This window comes from Symphalangus syndactylus, chromosome 15 (genome assembly GCF_028878055.3).
Source record: "Symphalangus syndactylus isolate Jambi chromosome 15, NHGRI_mSymSyn1-v2.1_pri, whole genome shotgun sequence".
In the NCBI taxonomy this organism is placed as follows: Eukaryota; Metazoa; Chordata; class Mammalia; order Primates; family Hylobatidae; genus Symphalangus; species Symphalangus syndactylus.
Genome location: NC_072437.2, coordinates 102842555 through 102865355, shown reverse-complemented (window position 1 = coordinate 102865355; position 22801 = coordinate 102842555). Strand labels below are relative to the sequence as shown.

Genomic DNA, 22801 nt, shown 5'->3' with positions numbered 1-22801 from the left:
TTTTGAATTGCTAAAGAATACACAGTAATACCCAGAGCACACTGGTATGTATATGAATTTGTGGTCCTTTTAGAGCAAAGGAATCAGATTGCCCTTATGTAAATCACTGTGATACAGCCAATCCAAAGTTTCAACTCTCTTTATAATCACCCAGCAGTCAATTGAGACTTCCTTGTGACTCTCTGACGCAGTCAAGATAGATAAATTAGCCAGCACGGTTGTTCCTAGAATTTGGATTTTCTTCCTATAGAGAATGACTACAGTCTGAACTTTGGGTACAATTTTTCAAACTAGAAAAATATGTTCAAAAACTGAAAAGATGAAGACAGTAAATCTGATTCATAGTTATTTTTATTTGATTTATTTGTTTTATATATTTTAAATTATTTTCTGCTTACTTTGTCCATGTACCATTAATGTTTTAGTTCCCTTTTCTAGATAGTTGATATGGTTTGGCTGTGTCCCCACCCAAATCTCATCTTGAATTGTAGCTCCCATAATTCCCACATGTTGTGGGAGAGACCCCGTGGGAGATAATTGAATCATGGGGGCAGGTTTTTCCCGTGCTGTTCTCATGATGGTGAATAAGCCTCAGGAGAGCTGATGGTTTTAAAAAGGGGAGTTTCCCTGCACAAGCTCTCTTCTTTTGTCTGCCATCATGTGAGATGCGCCTCTTACCTACCACCACAATTGTGAGACCTCCCCAGCCACATGGGACTGTGAGTCCATTAAACCTCTTCTGTAAATTACCCAGTTTCGGGTATGTCTTTATCAGTGGTATAAAAACTGACTAATACAATGTAGTGAAGTTTCTTGTTTATTTGGTTTTGTTTTGTTTTTATATGCTTTTCAGATTTAGCCTCCTTTTTGTAATCCTTTTCTTTCTTGCCATTATGGCTTGGAGTTTTCATGTTTCGAGTAGTTAATTTTAAATCATTGATACTGGATCTCTCTTATTCTATTTGTAAAAATGAGATTAGATTCAATAGTTTTCATAGTGTCTTCAATATTTGGAATCCCATGACTCAGTGATTCTATAAATAATAATGAGATCAGACTTTTCAAACTTTTTAAAGGTTATTGAAAGAGATGGGAAGTCTTTAAAATTGTTTTCACAGCGTCTTTTATAAGTGCATAGCACAAATGTGAATTTGAAAGTTTTAGTGTTTTAATATGAATTTTAATGGGATGGCAGGAGTTGTGCTAGAATTGGCCAACAACTCTAGAGAAAGAATGGCTGTAATGAATTGTGTCTAAAAACAAACCTCGCTTCTCCCAGGCCTGGAATGGTGCGGAAGATGGTAGTTCCTCCTATGACTTATGGTGCAGTAGAAAGATGGAGTAGGAGGCGGGGGCTGTAGGCTCCCAGCACACTGCAGGCAATGTGATGGTCCACCTGGAGAGGGCATTGCTGGAATGGACTGGTGGCCACTGTCAAAGAATCAGGTGGCCCCTCACTGAGGGTGTCCTTCAGAGGGAGTTGGAGTAAAGCTGACCATTACTCCACGTAATATAGGTAAACAGAGAGGGAGGCAGACAGAGAGAAAAAGACACAGGGAGAGGAAGGGAGGGAGGGTGGGAGGAAGGAAGGAAGGAAAGAAGGGAAGAAGGAAGAGAGAGAGGGAGTCAGGGAGGGAGGGAAAGAGAGGCAAGAGATAACTGAAATGATTTAATCTATGTTAGCAAGTAAAGACTGGAAAATCCCATAATATAAAATTTTAATTATTTCAATCCTTATTTTGATCATTGATTTAACCACCAAACCCATTTTTGCATGGAAAATCTGTTAATTACTGGGATACAATTTAGGGAATGCTGGTGTAGACAAGTAAAGAGCATGTTTGGTCGAAAGGAGACATGAAATTACCATGAGAATACGTGGATTTACAGTGATTCTCAGAATACTTTTCGGGTTATTTCAATCCTATGATTGGATCAAATACATAGCCAAATAACATCCACATTTGGGTAACTTCGTGTGTTACACACACTCACTCCTGCTCTTCTTAGTCCTCTCCATAGTTTTTACTTCTGCAAAAACCTCCCTGTGTCTGTGTTTAACGTAAAATTACGTATACTGTTCATTTACTAAGCACAGGTATATACTTTCAATAACTAAAGAAAGGAAAAGTACTTTTAAGAAAAAACATAAATAAAAAATCATGGCTAACCTAGCACCTTGCAATGGCAGGTGTTCTATGAGGATTAAACTCCTTGCTTTTTTTAGGTAATTTTACAGAGTATATATGTGTGTATTCGGCAGCAGAAATATTAATTCAAACAAATCTTAAATTCTCCTAAGAAAGTTCTTTGTTTGATTGTCCTCAGGTGCCCCATGCTGTAGTGAGATCTTGACCAGGAAGGACAGAGTTTGAATCCAAGACCTCACTTAGACTGTAGTGAATGAAGTACATAACTTTCTTTTACTCGTTCTGCATGCACGGAATGAGTTACTTAGTACTTAGTACTTAGTCCTTTATAGCGTTTTGTCAATGTGTGACTACTGATAAGATGATGGCAACTGCTTGCTATATCTCGCATTTCCCATAGATTTTCTTAACTCTCTTTTATCAAGACTTTTCAGCTGTCCTAAAGTTTAATACTATTAAAAATATTTTATTCCATGGGGAATAAAAAAAAGAAGATGGTAGACTGATTTCTTTATCAAATGCTGATGGGAAGGATTATACGGGGAAAAAATAAAACTCTTAAAGAGAACAGTGCTTGTTAATGATCTAAACCACTGTTTATCAATACTCTACAGTTATATAAGCAAAAACTCTATTTTGACTTTCAAATACCTGGCTCTGTCAGGAATAAAATTTAGCTTGACTGTTCATGGAGCTTGAAATTTCCTTAAGTGCCATACAAGATAATGAGGATAGTCCTCCCTACACCAGCCTTAAAACCACACTATTTTATCTGTATTTACTGAACCCATTATTATAAACTTAATTCAATTGTTTGCATATTTATTTGCCCGCTATATACATTGATGAGTAGATATGCAAGACAAGATGAAGAGAAGCAGTTGCATGAAAAACCATTGTTCGTCTAATCCAAATGGTTGAACACCTCAACTATTGGATTATTCTTTAAATGTCACCTCATCTCTTTCTTCATCCCCAAACAAAACATCCTTTCTGCATATCCAGAGACTGCTTGCTTACTTACCATCAGAAAAGAGAAAGGAAAAAGTCTCGCTTAAAGGACAGCCATATGGCTTAGAACTAAAGAAGAAAGATGGGAAATGAGGATTTGGGTGGAGAGTCCTGTAAAAGGGACAAGCACTAAGTTTGCTTATAGAGTAAGCCCATTTTGTGATTCCAACAAAACTTTTCCAAGTCTCTTACAAGGAACTTACACTTCTCCTTCAATCAGAACTGTCCATAGGGCATCGTTTAATCCCACTGTACACTTTCTCACCAGGTTATGCTCTTGTTCTCCCATGGTATCTTGCCGTGGATTACCTTCATTTTCTTTTTCTACTTATACAAGTATGTCCAGGTGGAAGCATTCTGAACTGTTCCATCTGAAAGATACAATTTCCTCTTAATTCATATATTGCTTAACTGACAATCCCAATGAGAAAGGTTGAGAAAAAAAATCTGCGAAATACGGAGAAAAAAAGAAATATTGAGAAAAAAAATCCTGGACCAGATATTCAAACATCTCATAATTTGATAGATATGTAACCTCCTTAACATACAGTAAGAAGTGTCCATGCTACATCTCAAAAATGTTGTCAGAACAGAATGATGCCATGTCTGTGAAATGTTTCGTATAAGGCAGTTAGGTATACTTAGGTAAGGTGTTTGCATTGTTTATACCAAATTAAGCTATGATGATTAACATTCTGGTGAATATTATCTTCTTTCATCTGTTTTTCATATGGCCTCAACCCAATTAAAAGTATTTTTAGCTTGTACCTCGTAAAGAAAAGTTTGTTTGCTTTTCCTGATGATGAAAGTAATAAATATCTATTGTAGAAATTTGTTCAAAGTACACACAAATATAAAAATAAAAATTAAGTGGAATGTTGTAACCAAGAGATAACAACTATATCAAAAAAGAGCCACATTTATATATTCTTATATATGTGTTTATAGGTGTGTATCTTTGTAAACTGCTTTGTTCACTTATCAGCGTGTCTTTTGCATATTCGTATTCCCCAGTTCTATTTTTGCTTCCTCAAGTGCAGCCATAGTATTTTGACTTCAGTTGTGTCTCACTAAGCATGTCATACTGTGCCTTGGGGAGAATAAATATTCAATACATTGGCTTTATTCACAGAATGACTTAAAGCCTTTTGATTGTTTAAATATAAAATAACATGAAACAGAATTTCTGCCTTTAAATATCACAATTGTGTTCTTACTGACGAATTGAGGCCACTCCATGTAACTGTGACTTATTTTTCCTTTTCCTTTCCCTTCTGTTTAGTTTGTTGCCCAGCCCAATTGTCAACAGCTGCTGGCATCTCGCTGGTACGATGAGTTTCCAGGCTGGAGGAGAAGACACTGGGCAGTGAAGATGGTGACATGTTTCATAATAGGACTTCTTTTTCCTGTCTTCTCTGTGTGCTACCTGATAGCTCCCAAAAGCCCACTTGGACTGTTCATCAGGAAGCCATTTATCAAGTTTATCTGCCACACAGCCTCCTATTTGACTTTTTTGTTCCTGCTGCTGCTTGCCTCTCAGCACATCGACAGGTCAGACTTGAACAGGCAAGGTCCACCACCAACCATCGTCGAGTGGATGATATTACCGTGGGTCCTGGGTAAATGTGTTACTATAGAAAATATAATAAAAACATGTTACTGCCATGGAATTTTGTTGCTCAGAAAATATTAACGTTTGGGACCCAGAAATGCTTAGAACAGGCTCTGACTACTGTAGCTCCAAGAACCTAACCCCCAAAGCCAAACAACTATTTTACAAGCCGCGGTGGACCCGCTTACAAAATCACCTTAAGAAATGTAACCTTAAGTTTTAGAATTACTGATTTTAATGACTTCATATTCCATGACTGACCCTCTGAGTTTTTTATTTGTTTGTTTATTAAAACTTTTCAACATGTCTCATCGACTATATGTAAATAATCATTCTAATATTCCTAATAGATAAGTCTTCTAAAAGTACATGCAGATTACTCTGAAGAATTAGTGATTCTATACATAAAGTAACTGAAACCTTTTGAAAAAAATCAATCCATTCAAATTTATCTTTGAAATCTATATTAATTTAAAATAACAGGAAATTAAACAACAGGATATCTGCCACTCTCTTTTTGTTCTTGTCATAGAAAGTTCTATTGGGTCTGAAGCAAATCACTGTAAAGTAGAAAACCTTAAAGTAGCTAATGAAAATCTTGTTTTCTGGCCGGGCGCAGTGGCTCATGCCTGTAATCCCAGCACTTTGGGAGGCCGAGGTGGGCGGATCACGAGGGTCAGCAGATCGTAGCCATCCTGGCTAACACGGTGAAACCCCGTCTCTACTAAACATACAAAAAAATTAGCCGGGCGTGGTGGCGGGCGCCTGTGGTCCCAGCTACTCAGGAGGCTGAGGCAGGAGAACGGTGTGAACCCGGGAGGCGGAGCTTGCAGTGAGCCGAGATTGAGCCACTGCACTCCAGCCTGGGCGACACAGCGAGACTCCGTCTCAAAAAAAAAAAGAAAGAAAAAAAGTAGCTAGTGAAAACCTTGTTTTCCTTTCTCCTTGTTATTATAGCCGTGGTTAAAATTTGCATTTTAATTATCCTTTTCTCTATATGGTTTGCGGAGAAATCACATTTTCTCAATTTAGCTCATCATTTTAAACCTCTCTCCTAGCATATCCATCTCATCATTTGGCTATTAGAAAATATGTGACAAATTTCATGATTCAAAATCTCAGAGTATCAGTTTGGGTTAACTCTCAAAACTGCTGAAGAGACTAAAATGACATGAAGGCAGGAAAAAAAAAAGACAGCCTATTTGAGATAGATATGTTTTTCAGTTTTAAAAATTATAAAAACCATACCTTAAGTCTTGTCAATAAGAAAAGTTAATAGGGACAAGATTTGATGTTTTACATATATAACTAAACAAAATCCTCAGGTGAACTTTAAAATAGAGTAGGTTCTCATTAATCTAAAGTGCATAAAGTGTGATCTTGTTTAAATTAGAAAAAAGGGTCAAGCTGGGCAGGACACAGTGGCTCATGCCTGTAATCCCAGCACTTTGGGAAGCCAAAGCGGGCGGATCGCTTGAGATCAGGAGTTCAAGTATCACCTGTCTCTACTAAAAATGTGAAAATTAGCTGGGCATGGTGGCCACAGCCTGTAATCCCAGCTACCTGGGATGTTGAGGCAGGAGAATAGTTTGAGCCTGGGAGGCAGAGGTTACGGTGAACCGAGATTGCACCACTGCACTCCAGCCTGGGTGACAAAGTGAGACTCTGTCTCAAAAAATAAAAGAAAAGAAGAAAAATTAAAAAGGCTCACATAATCTATAAGTGTCCGAAGTGTCCCTTTGGAATAAAATAATTTTGACATTGCAGTTGATATTAAAGATAAAATAACCCTGCCTGTTTCATTTAAATTAAATATATCTCATTAAGAATGTTTTTAAAGGAGTTTTGTTCTTAGAAAATGTCTTCGGAACAATTCTTACAGAAGAGTTTAGGACATTACATTTTCCATAATGGCTAACTTATATTGAATGTCTAAAAATTCTAGTTTCCCAAATAAAATGCAGAACATTTCATTTTGAAAAATACTATAGATACAATAAAATGTAAGCAGATAGAGTAGTCCTAATCTTTCCTCGATACCATCAGTGAAAATGTGTCAAATACTTTCCAGACAGAATGCACAGTGAAGGGTGGTAGTGATACAAAAGTAAGGCAACAAAGAGCCCTTCTGCTAATGAAGCTTAAATTTTACTGGGATAAATGGGTAATAAACATATAGATTTGTGATATAATGTCATAAAACGGTAAATAATATTTTTAAAAAAGGAGGTCCAAACTTCTAATTACTTGTCCAGCGAAAACAGTCATTGGCTGCCTGCTACACACCAAGTTTCTAACAGAATATTTCATGGAAGTTGGCTGGAATAAACTACACCCAACCACAGCTAAATGATTACATGAGGTATAGATTTAATTGTGAGTATTATAATTCCAGCTTAGAAAAATATCTACTATAGGTAACATTGTCTCAAGATTTCCTGAATGTAGGGAGTTAATTTTTCTGAGAATTTTAGGATGAAAAGAGATTTCCTAGAATTAAAAAATGCATGCAAATGATCATCTTGCTTAAATAATGGGGCATGAGGAAAAATGTTTATATATCAAAGAGATCTGTCAAACCGTTATATTGTTCACCAAGTCTGGTGAATTGTGAGTGCCTCAGTGCCTTTCTAGATCCGTGATTATAAGGGGTGTGTGCTATGTTGTTGGGCTGTTCTGCAAAAGGCACTGGACTTAAATCCATGCCCAGGTTCTACCACTAGGAGACTATTAAATTATGGGTGGTCACAAGCTCTCAGGGTTTTCAGTGTCTTCATCTACAAAAGGAAAGATTTAGAGTGAATGACATCTAAAGTCCCCCTGAATCCTATCATCCTGTCTGCTAAGCTACCATTATTAAGGCAGAGAAAACTGATCCTTTCGGGGGAGGTATAGTGTTGAGGGGGGAGAGCCAGGCTAAAGACATCAGAGTAGGAATGCTTTAATCTTTAACCAGAAGTGTGATATATATAAAAAAGCACAGTCTGATTTGATGACTATATTAATGAATCTTCTATTCTCTTGTCCTGTCCTGCTGTCTGATAAAGTAAGTGGCCATGAGTCCCTTAGCAGACATTTCATAGTTCATTGTTTGCAAGGTTCTAGATTTATAACATCAAGATTGAATGACTTACGGAAATGATGTGGCTTATAAGTGTGTCCCCTCATCATGTTAATTGTCTTGGTGGTAGATTAGAACTCTGTTTATGGTTTTTCCTCAAGTCTTCTTGAACTGACTTAGATGTTCAAACCATGTCATCTCTGTGAGCTACTTGTTGCATGAAGTAATACTTTTTTATTTGTACTAAATTCACTTTTCTTCCATTTTCAAAAGATCTTCCTCACATTCATAATATCTTGATGTATGAGAAAAGATCACTTTATACCTCTCATTTGTTTATCCTAGCAAAACACTTTTGACTTATTTGTTTTATATATTTATATCATAAATGTCCATGTTTATCTAGGTAGGAAAGTTCTCTAACTTTAAAGCCTAACCTTTCAAACCAATTTCTTTTTCTTCTTAAGAAGTATGGTTTTGCTTGGGAATTTCCGTTATTTTATATATCTTGCAGTGTTTCAGCAATAAGAACTGTATTCAGCCTCATAGAACCAGTTATCTTGTGTTTCAGTACAATGGCAGAATCAGGTTTCTGTTATTTCAGTATCTTTCTTGTTGAAGTTCAACATTGTTGACTATTTAAATCTATTGTGTTTTATATCTTTAGAAAGCAGTTGATAATGGCTCTTCTATCCCTCTGCCATGGTGTCAGCGATAAGTTGGAACTCACCGCCCAACAAAGCTTTTAGAATTATTTTTACTTCAGACTTGCTTGTATTTGAAGGTTATTGACCTTTCCTTTCTGCCATCAAACAGCCTCAAGAGATCTTCTTGCACGTATTTGCTGTCAGGATGAACTTTATTATATAAGAAAGAAAGCCAAAAAGCTTTACAGGGACCAAACTTATGATGCTGGTCATTGTGATACAGTTCTAACTAATGGAGAAAAATAATCATGGATAATTCTGTTAGAACTCTCAATAGATGAGTAAATTCCAGACAGATGGACACTGATATCCTTCTCAGGCTGTCAAATTACCCACTTAAACTAGAGTAAAAAGTAAAACAGTTGTTTGATCAAGCATTCCTATGGGCCTGATAATAGAGCTATACTTTTCGGGTGTCTGGAGAAAAAGTTTCTTTGGAAAGACTGAATGATGGATTAGAAAGTGCTCGAGGCTAGAAGATCAGACACTTGGGTACTTTTACGTTCTCCATGACTGAAGCTCTTAACTTATTCAGGGTTTGATTTTTAATATATTATACTGGGAATATGCAATGAATAGAATATGATAAATTTATTTTTATTAAAAAATTACATGAAAACTAGAGCATGTTATATGTGTAATGTGCATTATGAGAATTCATCAAAATTATGGCAAGAGTTTTATCTCAAAGAGAGGCCATTGTTTCTGAAGATAATATGTAGTAAGATACAGGAAAAACAAACTTTTGAATGCTAGTTGTCAGGCCTTCCTGAAACCCAGTTTGAATTTTCCCTCAGAATTCATTCTAACTCCGATTGTAACACACAAATTTTGCTATAATTTATCCCTTTGCACCAAAAAGTATGGATATCTATAAAATTTCCAGATGTAGACTTATGTAATTAGCTTAGTAAAATAAATTATAAAATGGATAACACTTTTCATGAAAGAAGTAGAACTTTGGTCTGGGTGTGGTGGCTCACACCTGTAATCCCAGCACTTTGGGAAGCCAAGGCGGGTGGATCACAAGGTCAGGGGTTCGAGACTGGACTGGCCAACATAGTGAAACCCTGTCTCTACTAAAAATACAAAAATCAGCCGGGCATGGTGGCAGGCACATGTAGTCCCAGCTACTCGGGAGGCTGAGACGGAAGAATCGCTTGAACCTGAGAGGCAGAGGATGCAGTGAGCCGAGATTGTGCCACTGCACTCCAGCATAGGTAACAGAGCAAGACTCCATCTCAAAAAAAAAAAAAAAGAAAGAAAGAACTTTAATGAAGGCTATCATATGAATACAGCAGGAAATACTTTGTTCCTATGAGAAAACAAAATGGCTGCTGAAGTGACGTGACATTGTGAGCATGCCCGGAATTATGCCACAATTAAACAGTATGCAAATCTATGCACACTGAGCATGATGAGAAAGGTGAACTGAGGAAAAGATGTAACATAAGAGGAGGTCTAAGCTCTGTTAAAAATAGCTTCTATTGAATTCCTAGGCATAAAGTAAGAATTGCTCATAATAGCCAGATTATACAACTTGCCTATAACACTTTATTTAGCAAATTTTTAAACAAGATTGGTTTCTCATTTCCATAATTTATTTTACATTTTTATGTTTTAAAAGGTTGATATTAACAAGTCTGAACATTTCAACAAGGCCTACCAAATTGAAGATGTAGAATGAAAAGTTGATGATCACATTTTCATCTAGATATTCATAGAGTCAAATAATACTATATGTATGTATATATATGTGTGTGTATATACACACACACACACACGTATATGTATAACCAGTTATGGTTTTTACACATATATGTATAATCAGTTATGTGTATATAGGTACGTATAGACACATACACACATACACACGTGTGTATATATACGTGTGTGTGTATATATATATAATTCTTCGTCTCTTGTGACCATTTTTTCATCTTTTGTCTAAAGTCATTAAGATCATATGGCTTCATATTTTCAGCCTCACCGCTGAATTTCCCATCCCCTGAAGCAGCTCCAAACAATATTCTCACAATTATAAGAAATATTCCTATTACTTTCCCCAGTTCCTCCCTTGGCGTGGTGCTCAAATAATCTTAGCAAAGTAGCTTCAGACACACACAGACCCTCAAACACAAGCTGCAGACTACCCATTTATTAATTTAAAATGGATATTTTAATTTTTGAGGAAATCAGATAGTCAGTACAGTGTGACATATGACCCTCATTTTACTGTTTATCTGTGAGGAAAAAATATTTTAACATCACCTTCATGGAATTATAAAGACCAACACAGTAATATCTCAAACAATGAGCTATTAATGAAGATTTCAGTTATTGTGTATGTTCCTATTAATGCTGACCTCATGATTTCTTTATTGGAGAGAAATGAACTCTTTTTAGGCCATGACAGTGCAATATAAATTTGATACACAAAAATTGGAATTTACAGGCCTTCAGAGAATGTTTGAAAACATGGTTTAGATGGTTCAAGGGAAGAGGGGAAAAGATAGGAAAAGAGGAATAGATACCAAAAAAGAAAGGGTCAAAGTAAAAAAAACACATGAGATTCTTGAATTAGTCTTCATTAGCACAGAGTAACAATAGTAGTAGTAATAGTAGCAGTAGTAGTAGCAATCGTAGTAATAATAGTGGAAATTGAAAAATTAGGCACTGTGCTGAGTAATTTAAATGCATTCTTTTGTTCGAACTTCACAGTGACTCTGTTCCATTTAATCATAATAAGTGATGTTAATGTCTCATTTCACAGAGAGGAAACAGACTTAGAGAATTTAGATTCCTTGCAAGGATCAAGGGATCAAGGAGCTAACAAGTGATACTAGATTCAAATTCCAGTCAATATAAGTCTAGATCTAGATTCTTTATCCTTTCTGAGACACTCACCCGAAAGTGTGAGAGGTAGAATTTGAAAAGGCAAAAACATCTCAGAACATGTCTCCATATTTAAGACTTCTTTGCTTCTATTTGCCGGCTTAGATTTTTACCCAGGTGAAATTTGAATGGACCATGTTTCTGCTTCATTAAAGGTGTAATGCTCTTTAAGATACATGTTTGATATGATTTACTATTGAATATTATGTTTACCAACATACCAAACTTCTCACTACCACCACCTCGCATCACCACCAGTATCATCACTGCCTTGTTTCTAATCTAAAACATGTTATGTGTAACTTTCTAGCACTAAAAGAAGCAATCCATTCCAAGAAAGAAAGAATAAGTCCTTTGATATGACCTAGAGATGTTTCCCTTTTTGCTTTCCGTGTATTAGTTGCTATGTTCTAAAGTTAAATTTATTTTCTTCAAGGACATTATTATTTTTTAAATTTCTGTGTGTGTGTGTGTGTGTGTGTGTGTAAGCGGTACTCAGGAAAATCGAAAGAAATAAATATATTTCTTTGTGCATATTTATTTTTAAAATGTTCAGAAGTTTGTATTAAGTGGAAGGTGGTAATTTTCATAATGAAAATATTAATATTCACTTATTCGAAATTATGTATTAGGCAACTTCTGCTGCTTATTGAAAAGGTAATGAACAAGGAATTGGAGAAATATTTATTCCTTGTCTTCCTATCTACATAAGCATTCTACTTCTTAGTTTTCAGGGAGAATTTTAAATTAAATTAGAATCCTATAAAAAGAATGCTCCTCCACTGATAAAATGTCTCACTTGATTTTTAAGTAACTATTTTTAGGTGATAAGCTATCAGATGATCTGGAATTCTAAAGTTCTACACTTCACTCTTACTCTGAAACTAACATGGCATCCTTTCTTGGTAAACTTAAAAATGTGTACTTCCTTAATTATATATTCCTAGTTTTTTTTCTCAAAATGTTAAAATAATGGTGTCAAAACCCATAGTGGTTTAAGCATTTTTAGATGCCTTCCAACTAAGAATATTTAACATTCACTGTCTCTTTATGTCAGTGTTTTTTGAAGTATGGTCTGCTGACTAAAATTATAATTACTGTAGATTCTTATGACAAATTCATATGATGGTTGGCTGATTTAGAAATTCCAAAAGGATTTTAAACATTAAAGACTGAGAAACAATTCTAGAAGTCAAATTTCATAATCATATAATGGTTTTATTAAGGAGCTTCAATGTATTTGATCTAGACATGAAATGGTTTTACTTCTTTCTGTCACTCTCCTTGGCCACCTTATATTAAATATCCTTTCCTTGTTTCTGAATGATATCACTATCAGTTATCATAAATTTTCTGAAATTTCAAGTTATTTAAAAGTAGGCTATGTCCAATTTAAAACTCAAATTTTGTAAGCTTAAAGATGTTCTCTTCCCAATAAAGGCCTGACCCATGGCTTGAAGGATCTGGAATTGTCCATCTCTTACACATCCTTTAACTCCAACGCTGGAATTCAAGGTGGGACACAGGCGCTTCATGCTTCCTCATTCCTGTTGCTCTAGGGAAGATGGGGGATGGGAGAAGCTAAATGTCCTGACTTACCTGGCACCCTGGTCAGAGCTCTTTCTTGGTTGGTTGTCCTGCCTCTCTGGCTATTACTGAGCCGCCTGTGTGATACTGACTCTCCTGAGGGGTGCACGGCTGTTCTTTGAGGGCCCTGTTGTGCCTCCAAACTGCATAGTTCTCTAAGTCAGAGATTCAACTCTGCCAGGGGTCTTCCAGTCCCTCCACTCCTGTAACCAGCAGTCAATCTCTAGTTGGGTCCTGGAACCCTAACAAATCCCTCTTGAGTCCTCGCAAGAAGGCTCCAACCCAGTCTTTTCTTCGAATATGCACTTACCTCACAACAACATCACAGAACCTTACCACCTTAAAAGGCAGAAGGCCAGACTGCCATGGGCTACCCTATTGCCAAACCTCACTGTTTTCCATTCTCTGTGATGAGCTGGACCCAGGGGCAGATGAGCAAGCCAACTGCCCAAACAGATGCCCCAGCAGGGGTGAGGTAGTAGTTCCTCCTTGTAGAAATTCCCAGACTTTATGAGGGATTTTCTTGGAGTCTCCCTTCCTTGACTTAGGGAGGCAGTAGTATTGGTGAGGAAACATTCTTACCTCTCCTTCTGGTATTCCATTTTAGCACAAAAACTGCACTGTCCTGGCTGGGCTGCTGACGCCTGTAATCCAAGCTGCCTCCTGCGAAGGCCAAGGTGGGGAGATTGCTTGATGCCAGGAGTTCAAGACCAGCCCGGCCAACATAGCGAGATTTCTTCTCTACCAAAAAAAAAAAAAAAAAAAAAAAGATAGCTGGGCATGGTAACATGTACCTCTAGTCCTTGCTCCTCAACCCGGGAGGCTGAGGTGGGAGCATTGCGTGAGCTCAGGAGTTTGAGGATGCAGTGAGATATAATGCACCTGCAGATACACTGCAGCCTAGGAAACAGGGTGAGACTGTCTCTAAAAAATAACAACAATGACAAAAACAAAACAGAAACCTTGCACTCCCTGACCTCATGGCTCTCTTGCCATCTGTCTCCCTAGGTCTACCTCTGTTTTACAGATTATGGAAGTAGAGGGCTAGGTGGTTGGGAACAGATAGGGTCCTGATGCCTCTGTAAGGCTCTGGAAGGAAAAGTTTGGCTACAATTTTCTGTAAACTCTTTTCAGAACACGGATACTTGGGGTCCTTGCCCTCATCTTTGTTTGAGTTTTAAGTATACTGCTGAGAACAGGAGCTGCCCCTTAACTGAGTGCCTCTTAGAGGTCCAGAACAAGTGGGTTTCTACTGAATAAAAGAATTCCTTTAAATTTATCTTTGAACAGAAGCAGATTTTTGATGAGAGACTACTTTTATATTCCCTGATTTGAAAATCAAAAAACAAAACTCCAGCAGGGAGGAATTTTTTGTTCTTTTATCTTCATTGATTTGATACCACAACATAAAGCTCAGTGTTCTGTGAAGAGACTTCCAAGGTCAGGTCCCTGACAGCTTTGGGGCTTAAATAATAGACCCCTGGAGGCTGCCATAGGTGAAAAGGTGACTTGCTTTTTGCTTGGGGTTGTTTACTATTGGTGAAAGTACTGACAGTAAGAAAGGGAATGACAAGAGATCTGTTTGCAGAGTTACACATTTGTCACATGTAATTGGTGCTGTTAACTGTGGCATCTGAGCATTGCCTACCCCATCACATCCTCATAGCCAGCTTCGCAGGACCTAATAGAACACTCAAATAGCCCTGAGTGAAAACTGTTATGGGAAAGGTAGACAAAAAAATAGTAAAAACTTCCAGGCATCTACAAATATTTTTAAAAGGAAGTTCTCTGACTCATTTGCACTGTGATCTTTCCTTTGTTGGTCCCCACAGTCTTGACATCAATGCTTGTAATTAGGCCTCCATCACGACTCTGAGAAATCATGTCCTCTGTTTGTAAACAGCAAAGAGCAATTTTGAAATGTTCCCATTTTGGGAACAGGATAAACATTTTGTGACAGAAGCTGTCTTAATCTTTGTTCTCTTCAGGCTTTTTAGTTACCATGGATAATTTACTAGCTGAATTCATTTTTTATTTAGTTAATAGCACCCTCTAGTTTTTCTGAAGGCTTTTTTCTTCAAAAATTCAGTAAATGTTGCCAGATTAAGTGAAACTGGCCATTTCGCTACCATGCTCATAACAAACATAAATCCACAGCCATCTGACACGTATGTGGTGACTAGAGCTATAAAAAGTGATATTTCTATCTGGCACTTAAAAACAAAAAAGATCCCAACACATTGATTGGCAATCTTATCTATAGCTCAAGTTTAAACAAAATGATGGCATGAGTTTCCAGTTCTATCAGGATCTCTGTTTTTCCCACACAATTGTGCCTTTCAAAGGTCAGACGTGAAGTAAGATTTTGGGTGGTCAAGAAAATCAGATTTAATGTCTCCTCCTTGATCTCCAGAGGAATTGTAATATATCAGCATTGTGAGCTTTGCTTAGAAGTCATCTAGTCTAAACTTCCAGTTGAAGTTTCATCTCCTTTAACCCATCAGATGAGAACAGAGTCTGCTCAGCTATGAAGGAAGTCAAAATAAAATGTTGACTTGTACTGAGCTAATAACTTCTTCTTTATACCTCCTTCCCAAAGCCTATCTTCCTCTACATAAATACCCACAAAATATCTGAATTTAGCTATTTCGATGACTGTTAATAATCACATTTGACTTTCCAGTTTAGTAGAAGCAGGTATAATGATAATGAAGTTTATGTCAGACATAATGAAATATAAATGCTCTGGTTAGCAGGTACTTTAAAATATATTTTATTTCTTTATACATACGAATATGAAAGCAACCGAATTACAAATTCATTAAGTTGGAATGAACTTCAGAGATTACGTAGATCAGTCTCCACTTACTGCTAGAATTTCTCTGGCTTAAAGACAGCCTCTGGATTGGAATCTCTATGTCACAGGGTAATCCATTCCAGTTTTAGGGCAACTCTAATTGCCAGAATATTCTTCCTTACATTTGGCCAGAAGCCGTCTTTCTATACTTTTCTTATCAAAGATCCAATTTCTGCTTTTTGGGGCAGACCAGAGCAAGTCTGTGCCCTCTTGTACAGGACAGTTTTTCATCTCTCATGGCAGTGATTGTGATGACTGCTTTTAGTAAAATTGTCACAATCCTAATAGGAAGAAGCAATCGTTGGCAATTTATGCAGTTAGGATAAAATCATACTTTGTAAAAGCCATGTAATCCAAACCTCTGTTTTTTGAAGTGAACAGAAACCTAGAGAGGCTAAGCTAAGATTCTAAAGCTGATTGCTAGTTGAGTTGAGCCTGGCTGCTTAATCACCTAACGTAGACTAGCTCTTATCACTATGCCTTCTGGTGAAAAATTAACTTGAAATGCATTTGTTAAATCAATTATTGCATGCACATGTCTAATATCTGGGAAATGGCAGTGTCAAGCAAGACAAAACAAATAAGCAACATTGTACTGAGCTCATAACTTCTTCTTTATACCTCCTTCCCAAAGTCCTCATTCTGTCCTCTGAAGCACATAGCCCTGTGCCTTGTAAACTCTCAAGAATAAGAAAATGTTGTCCAAGTGCACTGCATTTAGGAGATTCTGATCCAGTCGTGGTTTCTTCATTAACTGGTGGCATCACATTATTGTTTACACTGCCTCTTTGGGCCTTAGTTTTCTCATGCAGGCTGTGGTTGTCTATTGAATTCTGAGTCTGTAGCCAGGTTAGTAGGAGAAAGCACCATAGGTGTGGAAAAAAATGTGTGCCAAGCATTTTTTCTCACTGGATATTTTAAATTCTAAGTTTCCCACCAGCTCTAAAATGCAGTGCAGGCATCATATCTTACTCAGTTCTGATATACTCCTTTCTCCAATATGGAGGTAGTAAATATTATCATTTTCCCAATTATGTCCCAATTCTGTCTGACCTCTCATGAGAGATTTATTTATGAAAGATGACTAAAAGGGGAAACTAGGATATAAATGCCAAATTTAGAATAAAGCCGTTGTCTACAGCCAACTTTAAAAATACACTATAATAAGTTTATCTGAAATCAGCTCTCATATGAGTTATAAATTTGAACAATGAGAACTCATGGACATAGGAAGGGGAACATCACGCTCCGGGGACTGTTGTGGGGTGGGGGGAGGGGGGAGGGACAGCATTAGGAGATACACCTAATGCTAAATGACGAGTTAATGGGTGCAGGAAATCAACATGGCACATGGATACATATGTAACAAACTTGCACATTGTGCACATGTACCCTAAAACCCTAAAGTATAATAAACCAGTATGTATTAATGTAATAAAAAAAAAAAAAAAAAAATTTGAATATAACAAAATACAAAAACAAAACTTTACTGATAATTTTAAATAGTCATTGTTTATTTTCACTAATTAATGATCAAACATCATGTCTACTATGCTTTTATTTCATTCAACATTTTATTATGAAAAATTTCAAACATACAGAAAATGTAAAAGAAATGTATAGTTACTCATATATTACCTATAGTCAATGTATTACAATAATATTTTTAATTACTTTTTCTATCACTGTATTCATTCCCCAATATCAATTTTGTAATTTTTGCTATATTCAAATTAAGTTATAACACTAACTTTTTGGAGTTGAGCCCAGAGATATAAAATGTTAAACACATACAGTCATGTAATAACCACTGCAGGAGGCAGCAAACTACGGCCCTGATATCAGATTGTTTGCCAGTTTTTTTTAATAGTTTCATTGGAACACATTCATGCCCATTTATTGCAAAGCCTAAATTATTTGTTCTCTGGCCCTTTACAGAAAAGTGGTTATAAATTTTTATAAATGCCCTTTATCAAATTAATAAATTTCCCTTTTATTCATACTTTACTGAAAGTTTTTATCATGAATGCATATTAAATTTTGTCAAATGCTTATACTGCATCTATTGAAATGATCACATTTTTTCAAAAATCTGTTGATGGGATAAATTACGCTGATTGATTTTTAAATATTGAAACAATCTTTCATTACCTGGAAAAACATTACTTGGTCGTGATTTATTATTATTTTTATATATTGCTAACTTTTATTCACTACTATTTATTGAGGATTTTTGTGCATGTTTATAAGGGCTATTGGTGTGTAGTTTTAGAGAGTTTTGTCTGATTGTTTATCAGTGTAATACTTGCCTGTTAAATGTTTCTTACTGTTTTGTCTTTGTAAGAGTTTGATTAGCACTGGTATTATTTTTTCTTGAAGTGTTTGGCTGAATGCACCATGAAACCAACTGGACCTGAATTTTTTTGTTGTTGGAAGGATATTAACTACAAGTTCATTTCCTTTAATAAGTATAGGACTATTCAGGTTGCTTTATGTCCACTTGAGTGAGTTTTGAAATTTATGTCTGAGGGAAAAAAGCTCATTTAAGTTGTGAAATGTATTAGCATCCAGTTATTCATTCTAGTTGCTTATTATTCTTATAATATCTATAAGATCTATATTGATGTTCCTTCTTTAATTTCTGATATTGATTATTTATATCATCTTTTTTTGTTAATCATTCTGGCTAGCGTTTTTTCAATTTTATTGACCACTTAAAAAAACTAGATTTTGTTTTCATTGATTTATCTTTCATTTTATGTTTCAGATTTTATTCATTTTTGTCCCTTTGTTATTTTCTTCTTTCTGCTTGTTTTGGTTTAAACTTGCTCTTCTTTTTATAGTGTCTTAATTGAAGGTGAAATCACTGAGTTGAACCCCTCATTCTTTTTTAATAAGGCATTCAGAGCTATATATTTCCTCTAAGCACTGCTCTAGATGCCTCACAAAGAGTTTTTGGTTTGATCGATTTTCAATCATTTCAAAATATTTTTAACTCTTCTCACGAATTCCTGCTTGAGCCGAAAGATAATAGAACTGTGTTGTTTAGTTGAAAAATATTTGGGGATTTTCTAGGTACGTTTAATTATTGATTGGTTGTTTATTTGTGTTGTAGTCATAGAACTTAGTATGATTTCAACATATACAAATGTGCTGAGGTTTGTTTTATGGTCCACACTATGGTCTATCTTGGTGAGTGTTCCATGTGCACAAGAAAGAAATGTGTATTCTGCTGTTCTCACGTTGCTGATGGTGTTGTTCAGGTCTTCTATATCATTACTAAATTTCTGTCTGCTGGTTCTGTTGGTTACAGAGAGAGGAATGCTGAAACCTCCAATTATAATTGTACTTTTCTTTGTTTCTTATTTCAGTTTTAATAGTTACGGCATCTTGTATTATAGGGTTCTTTTGTTAACTGCAAGCACACATAGAATTTTTATAACTTGTCCCTAAATTCGCCTTTTTATCTTTATGTTATATCCCTCTATATACCTAGTAACATTGCTTCTTCTGAAATACATCTACTTGTATATTAATGTAGCCACGGGAGCTTTCTTTTAATTATTGTTTTATGTTATATCTTTGTTTTTCCTTTACTTCTATGGATGAATTGCAATAGAGTTGTGCCTGTACTTTTTTCATATGTGATCATCTCTGTATTTTCATTAGTGTGTTTAGATCGTACATTTCATTGAGTATAATTATGATACGGGGAAACTGGAAATCTACCCCCATTGCTATCTGTTCTTCGTTGCCTTTTTTCTTTTATGCCTGTTATTGGATTAAATATTTGTATAACACTAATTCTTTACATGTATAGCTCTCTACTCATATATTTTAAAATATTTAAAAGGATGCCATAGTATTTACAATATAAAATATTAATTTATTACATTCTAAGTTCAAAAAATATTATTCTGCTTTATGTGTAGTATAAGAACCTTATGACGGGAGGCTTGTAATTCCCCTCTCTCATCTTCTGTGCTAATGTCATTATACCTTTTACTTTTACCTATGTTGACAATTACAATATATTGCTACAGTTTTTACTTAGGCAATCAATTATATGTTAGAAAACTTTTAAATAAAAATAAATATATATATATTTTATTTTATATGTATAACATATATATATATACACACATACATTTCTGGACATAAATCTTCATTTTTAAAAATAAATCTAAATTTCTGTCCAATATTTTACCTTCTGCCTTAAAAATATCCTTTTAGTATGTCTTTTAGTGTAGATCTGACAGGAATAAATTGTCTCAGATTTTGATTGTTTAAAGAAAAAGTCTTTAGTAAGTATTTCTTAGAGCTATTTGTGTTGTATATAGAATCCTGGGTTAACTTTTATTCTTTTTCTTTCAGCACTTTAAAGATGTTACTCCAGGCCGGGCGCGGTGGCTCCTGCCTGTAATCCCAGCACTTTGGGAGGCCGAGGCGGGCGGATCACGAGGTCAGGAGATCGAGACCATCCTGGCCAACATGATGACACCCCGTCTCTAATAAAATACAAAAAATTAGCCGATGGGGTAGTGCGTTCCTGTAGTCTCAGCTACTAGGGAGGCTGAGGCAGGGAAATTGCTTTAACCCAGGAGGCGGAGATTGCAGTGGGCCAAGATCGCGCTACTGCACTCCAGCCTGGCAACAAAGCAAGACTCCATCTAAAAAAAAAAAAAAAGAGATGTTACACCATTGCCTTGTATATGTTTTTTACACCAGAAGTTTGCTGTCAGTCTTACTTTTCTTCCTTTGTATGCAAAATGTCTCTCTTTTTTCTTTTTTTTTTTTTTATCTTTTGTTTTTGACGGTTTGAATATGATGCATCATGGTTTGGTGTCTGTGGGTACGTATGTGTACATATGTTTTGGAAAGTTACTCATTCCACCTATGCAGAGGACTAGCCACAGACATATATACAGCCTTTATGCCTGAAAATGTACATGCCTCTTCTCTTCTATGTTAGTGTAGAGGTTTGAGGCAATTAAGTCAGGAGTTGAGTTGGGTTTGGGTTTTGTTGTTGCTACCGTCAGTTTCAGTGCATCATATGCCACAGCTTAGGGTGGAAAAGAAGATTATTCTCAGTGTTCCTTCTCCACCTACAGCTTTTGACCTTCCCTGTGCATCTATGCCTCAGAGGCCCTTCCTCCAGTGGTTGTCAATTGCTGATTGTTTCCTGGTGTTTGTTGGCCTCGTGATGGAAGGCAGGAAAACTCTCTGATGTCCTCATCCAGGGTCAGACTTAGGCAGGCCTATATCTGAGTGCTAGGGATGGAACTTTCTCCATGATCAATGCCCTCCTTTTCATGGCAAACATGGCAGCTTATGTACAGGAAAGTTTTTCCTGCCCCTGCTCTAATGGTATTGCTGTAAACCTGAGGCCCAGGAGTGCTTTCTGTCTCTTCCACAAGGCTAAAGTGTTTTGCTCCTTAGGACACTGTGCCTCTCCCACAGAAGCAGCCTCTTTTCTCCCCAGGCTTGAACTATAATATTTCTCTTGAGCTGTGGATAGGGTCCATGAAGAAGAGGGTGCAAGACGGTAGAAATTTTCCTTGTGACTGTGGCTTCCAGGGATTCTAGTCTCTCCTGCTACCTCACAGTCAGCCTACTCTCTTGGATGGTGCCAGTGTCTCTTCCTTGCATGCTCTGCCACAGGTGAGCTAAGTCTCACAACATGGTTGCTTTAGAGGAACGTGCTTATATTTTAAAGTTTAGATTCCTTGATTTCTCATCTCTCTGATGCATGCTTGGAAAATTGTGATTTTTATAGTTAATTTCACTTTTTCTTGAGCCAGTGTAGGGATAATACTTTTCCAACTTTCTACATCCTAGGAAGATCTTCAACTCTAAATGTCGTGTTTCAGAATATCATCCTAAAGAATTCTCACTGTTTGTTTGTGTTAATGTAGTTATGACATATTTACCCTTTTAATATTTACTGAATCTAGATATTTTGATATCTCTCTTTCTCAACATTAGGCTCTAAATACGGAATTATAAAATTTTAATAAGATAATGGAAATAAATAATAACCTACACTAATATTTTGTAAGTACTTCATAGAACTTGAAAATAAAGCATTTCTTATTAAAAATTAAAAATATATTTTTTCTGGATATAGCTTTAAAGCTATTGCTACATATAAAGTATTTTAATGAATTATCATGAATGCTGTAACCATCATTTCTCAAGATTAAAGTCCAGTCTCTGAAGGTACTAACTGCTTAAAGAAACACAACAAGATACTCCACTAATTGTCTAAAACCAGTTATGATTGCTAGATACACTGATTTTCATGATCTTTGAGTCATTTTGACTTGGGAAAAAAATATACCTCGAGACATTTGCTTTTAAGAAAATGTTACTTCCCAAAGGAAATATATAGTTATAAAGGAGCTACAGTATAATTCAAAAACTGCTTATCCTTATGAATTTAGCAAAGGGATAAAAGAAAGTGAGGCTGTCCTAACAACATCTTCTAGAATTAGCTTAGTATCTGAAAGTCTTAAAATATGGCTGGGACTCAGTATTATACTTATAATGAATCTTTCTATAATTGCAGGCTTCATATGGGGAGAAATTAAACAGATGTGGGATGGCGGACTTCAGGACTACATCCATGATTGGTGGAATCTAATGGACTTTGTAATGAACTCCTTATATTTAGCAACAATCTCCTTGAAAATTGTTGCATTTGTAAAGGTAACTATTATTTATGTTGTTGGTGAAGCATATGTTCTGATTATTAATGATATACTTTCAATTGACATTAATTTTATTAATAAAGATACCTAGAGCTTTTTCCGGATGTCGTATTCATCAGCTCGTGGTTTTATTGATAGATATATGGGGATAAAAATACATAAATAAATGCATAAGCTTTAATCACAAAACAAGTTTTTATAAGTAGAAGTT

General features: G+C 36.0%; 1 protein-coding gene across 1 annotated transcript in view; it reads left to right on the top strand.

The window, feature by feature from the left end:
* The window catches only part of TRPC4 (transient receptor potential cation channel subfamily C member 4), a 232714-nt gene that overhangs the window by 172024 nt on the left and 37889 nt on the right, over positions 1-22801 (top strand). The window contains exons 4-5 of the mRNA XM_063618886.1: positions 4444-4780; positions 22449-22588. Coding sequence (XP_063474956.1) covers positions 4444-4780; positions 22449-22588 — 477 coding nt within the window. The remainder of the gene's footprint in view (positions 1-4443; positions 4781-22448; positions 22589-22801) is intronic.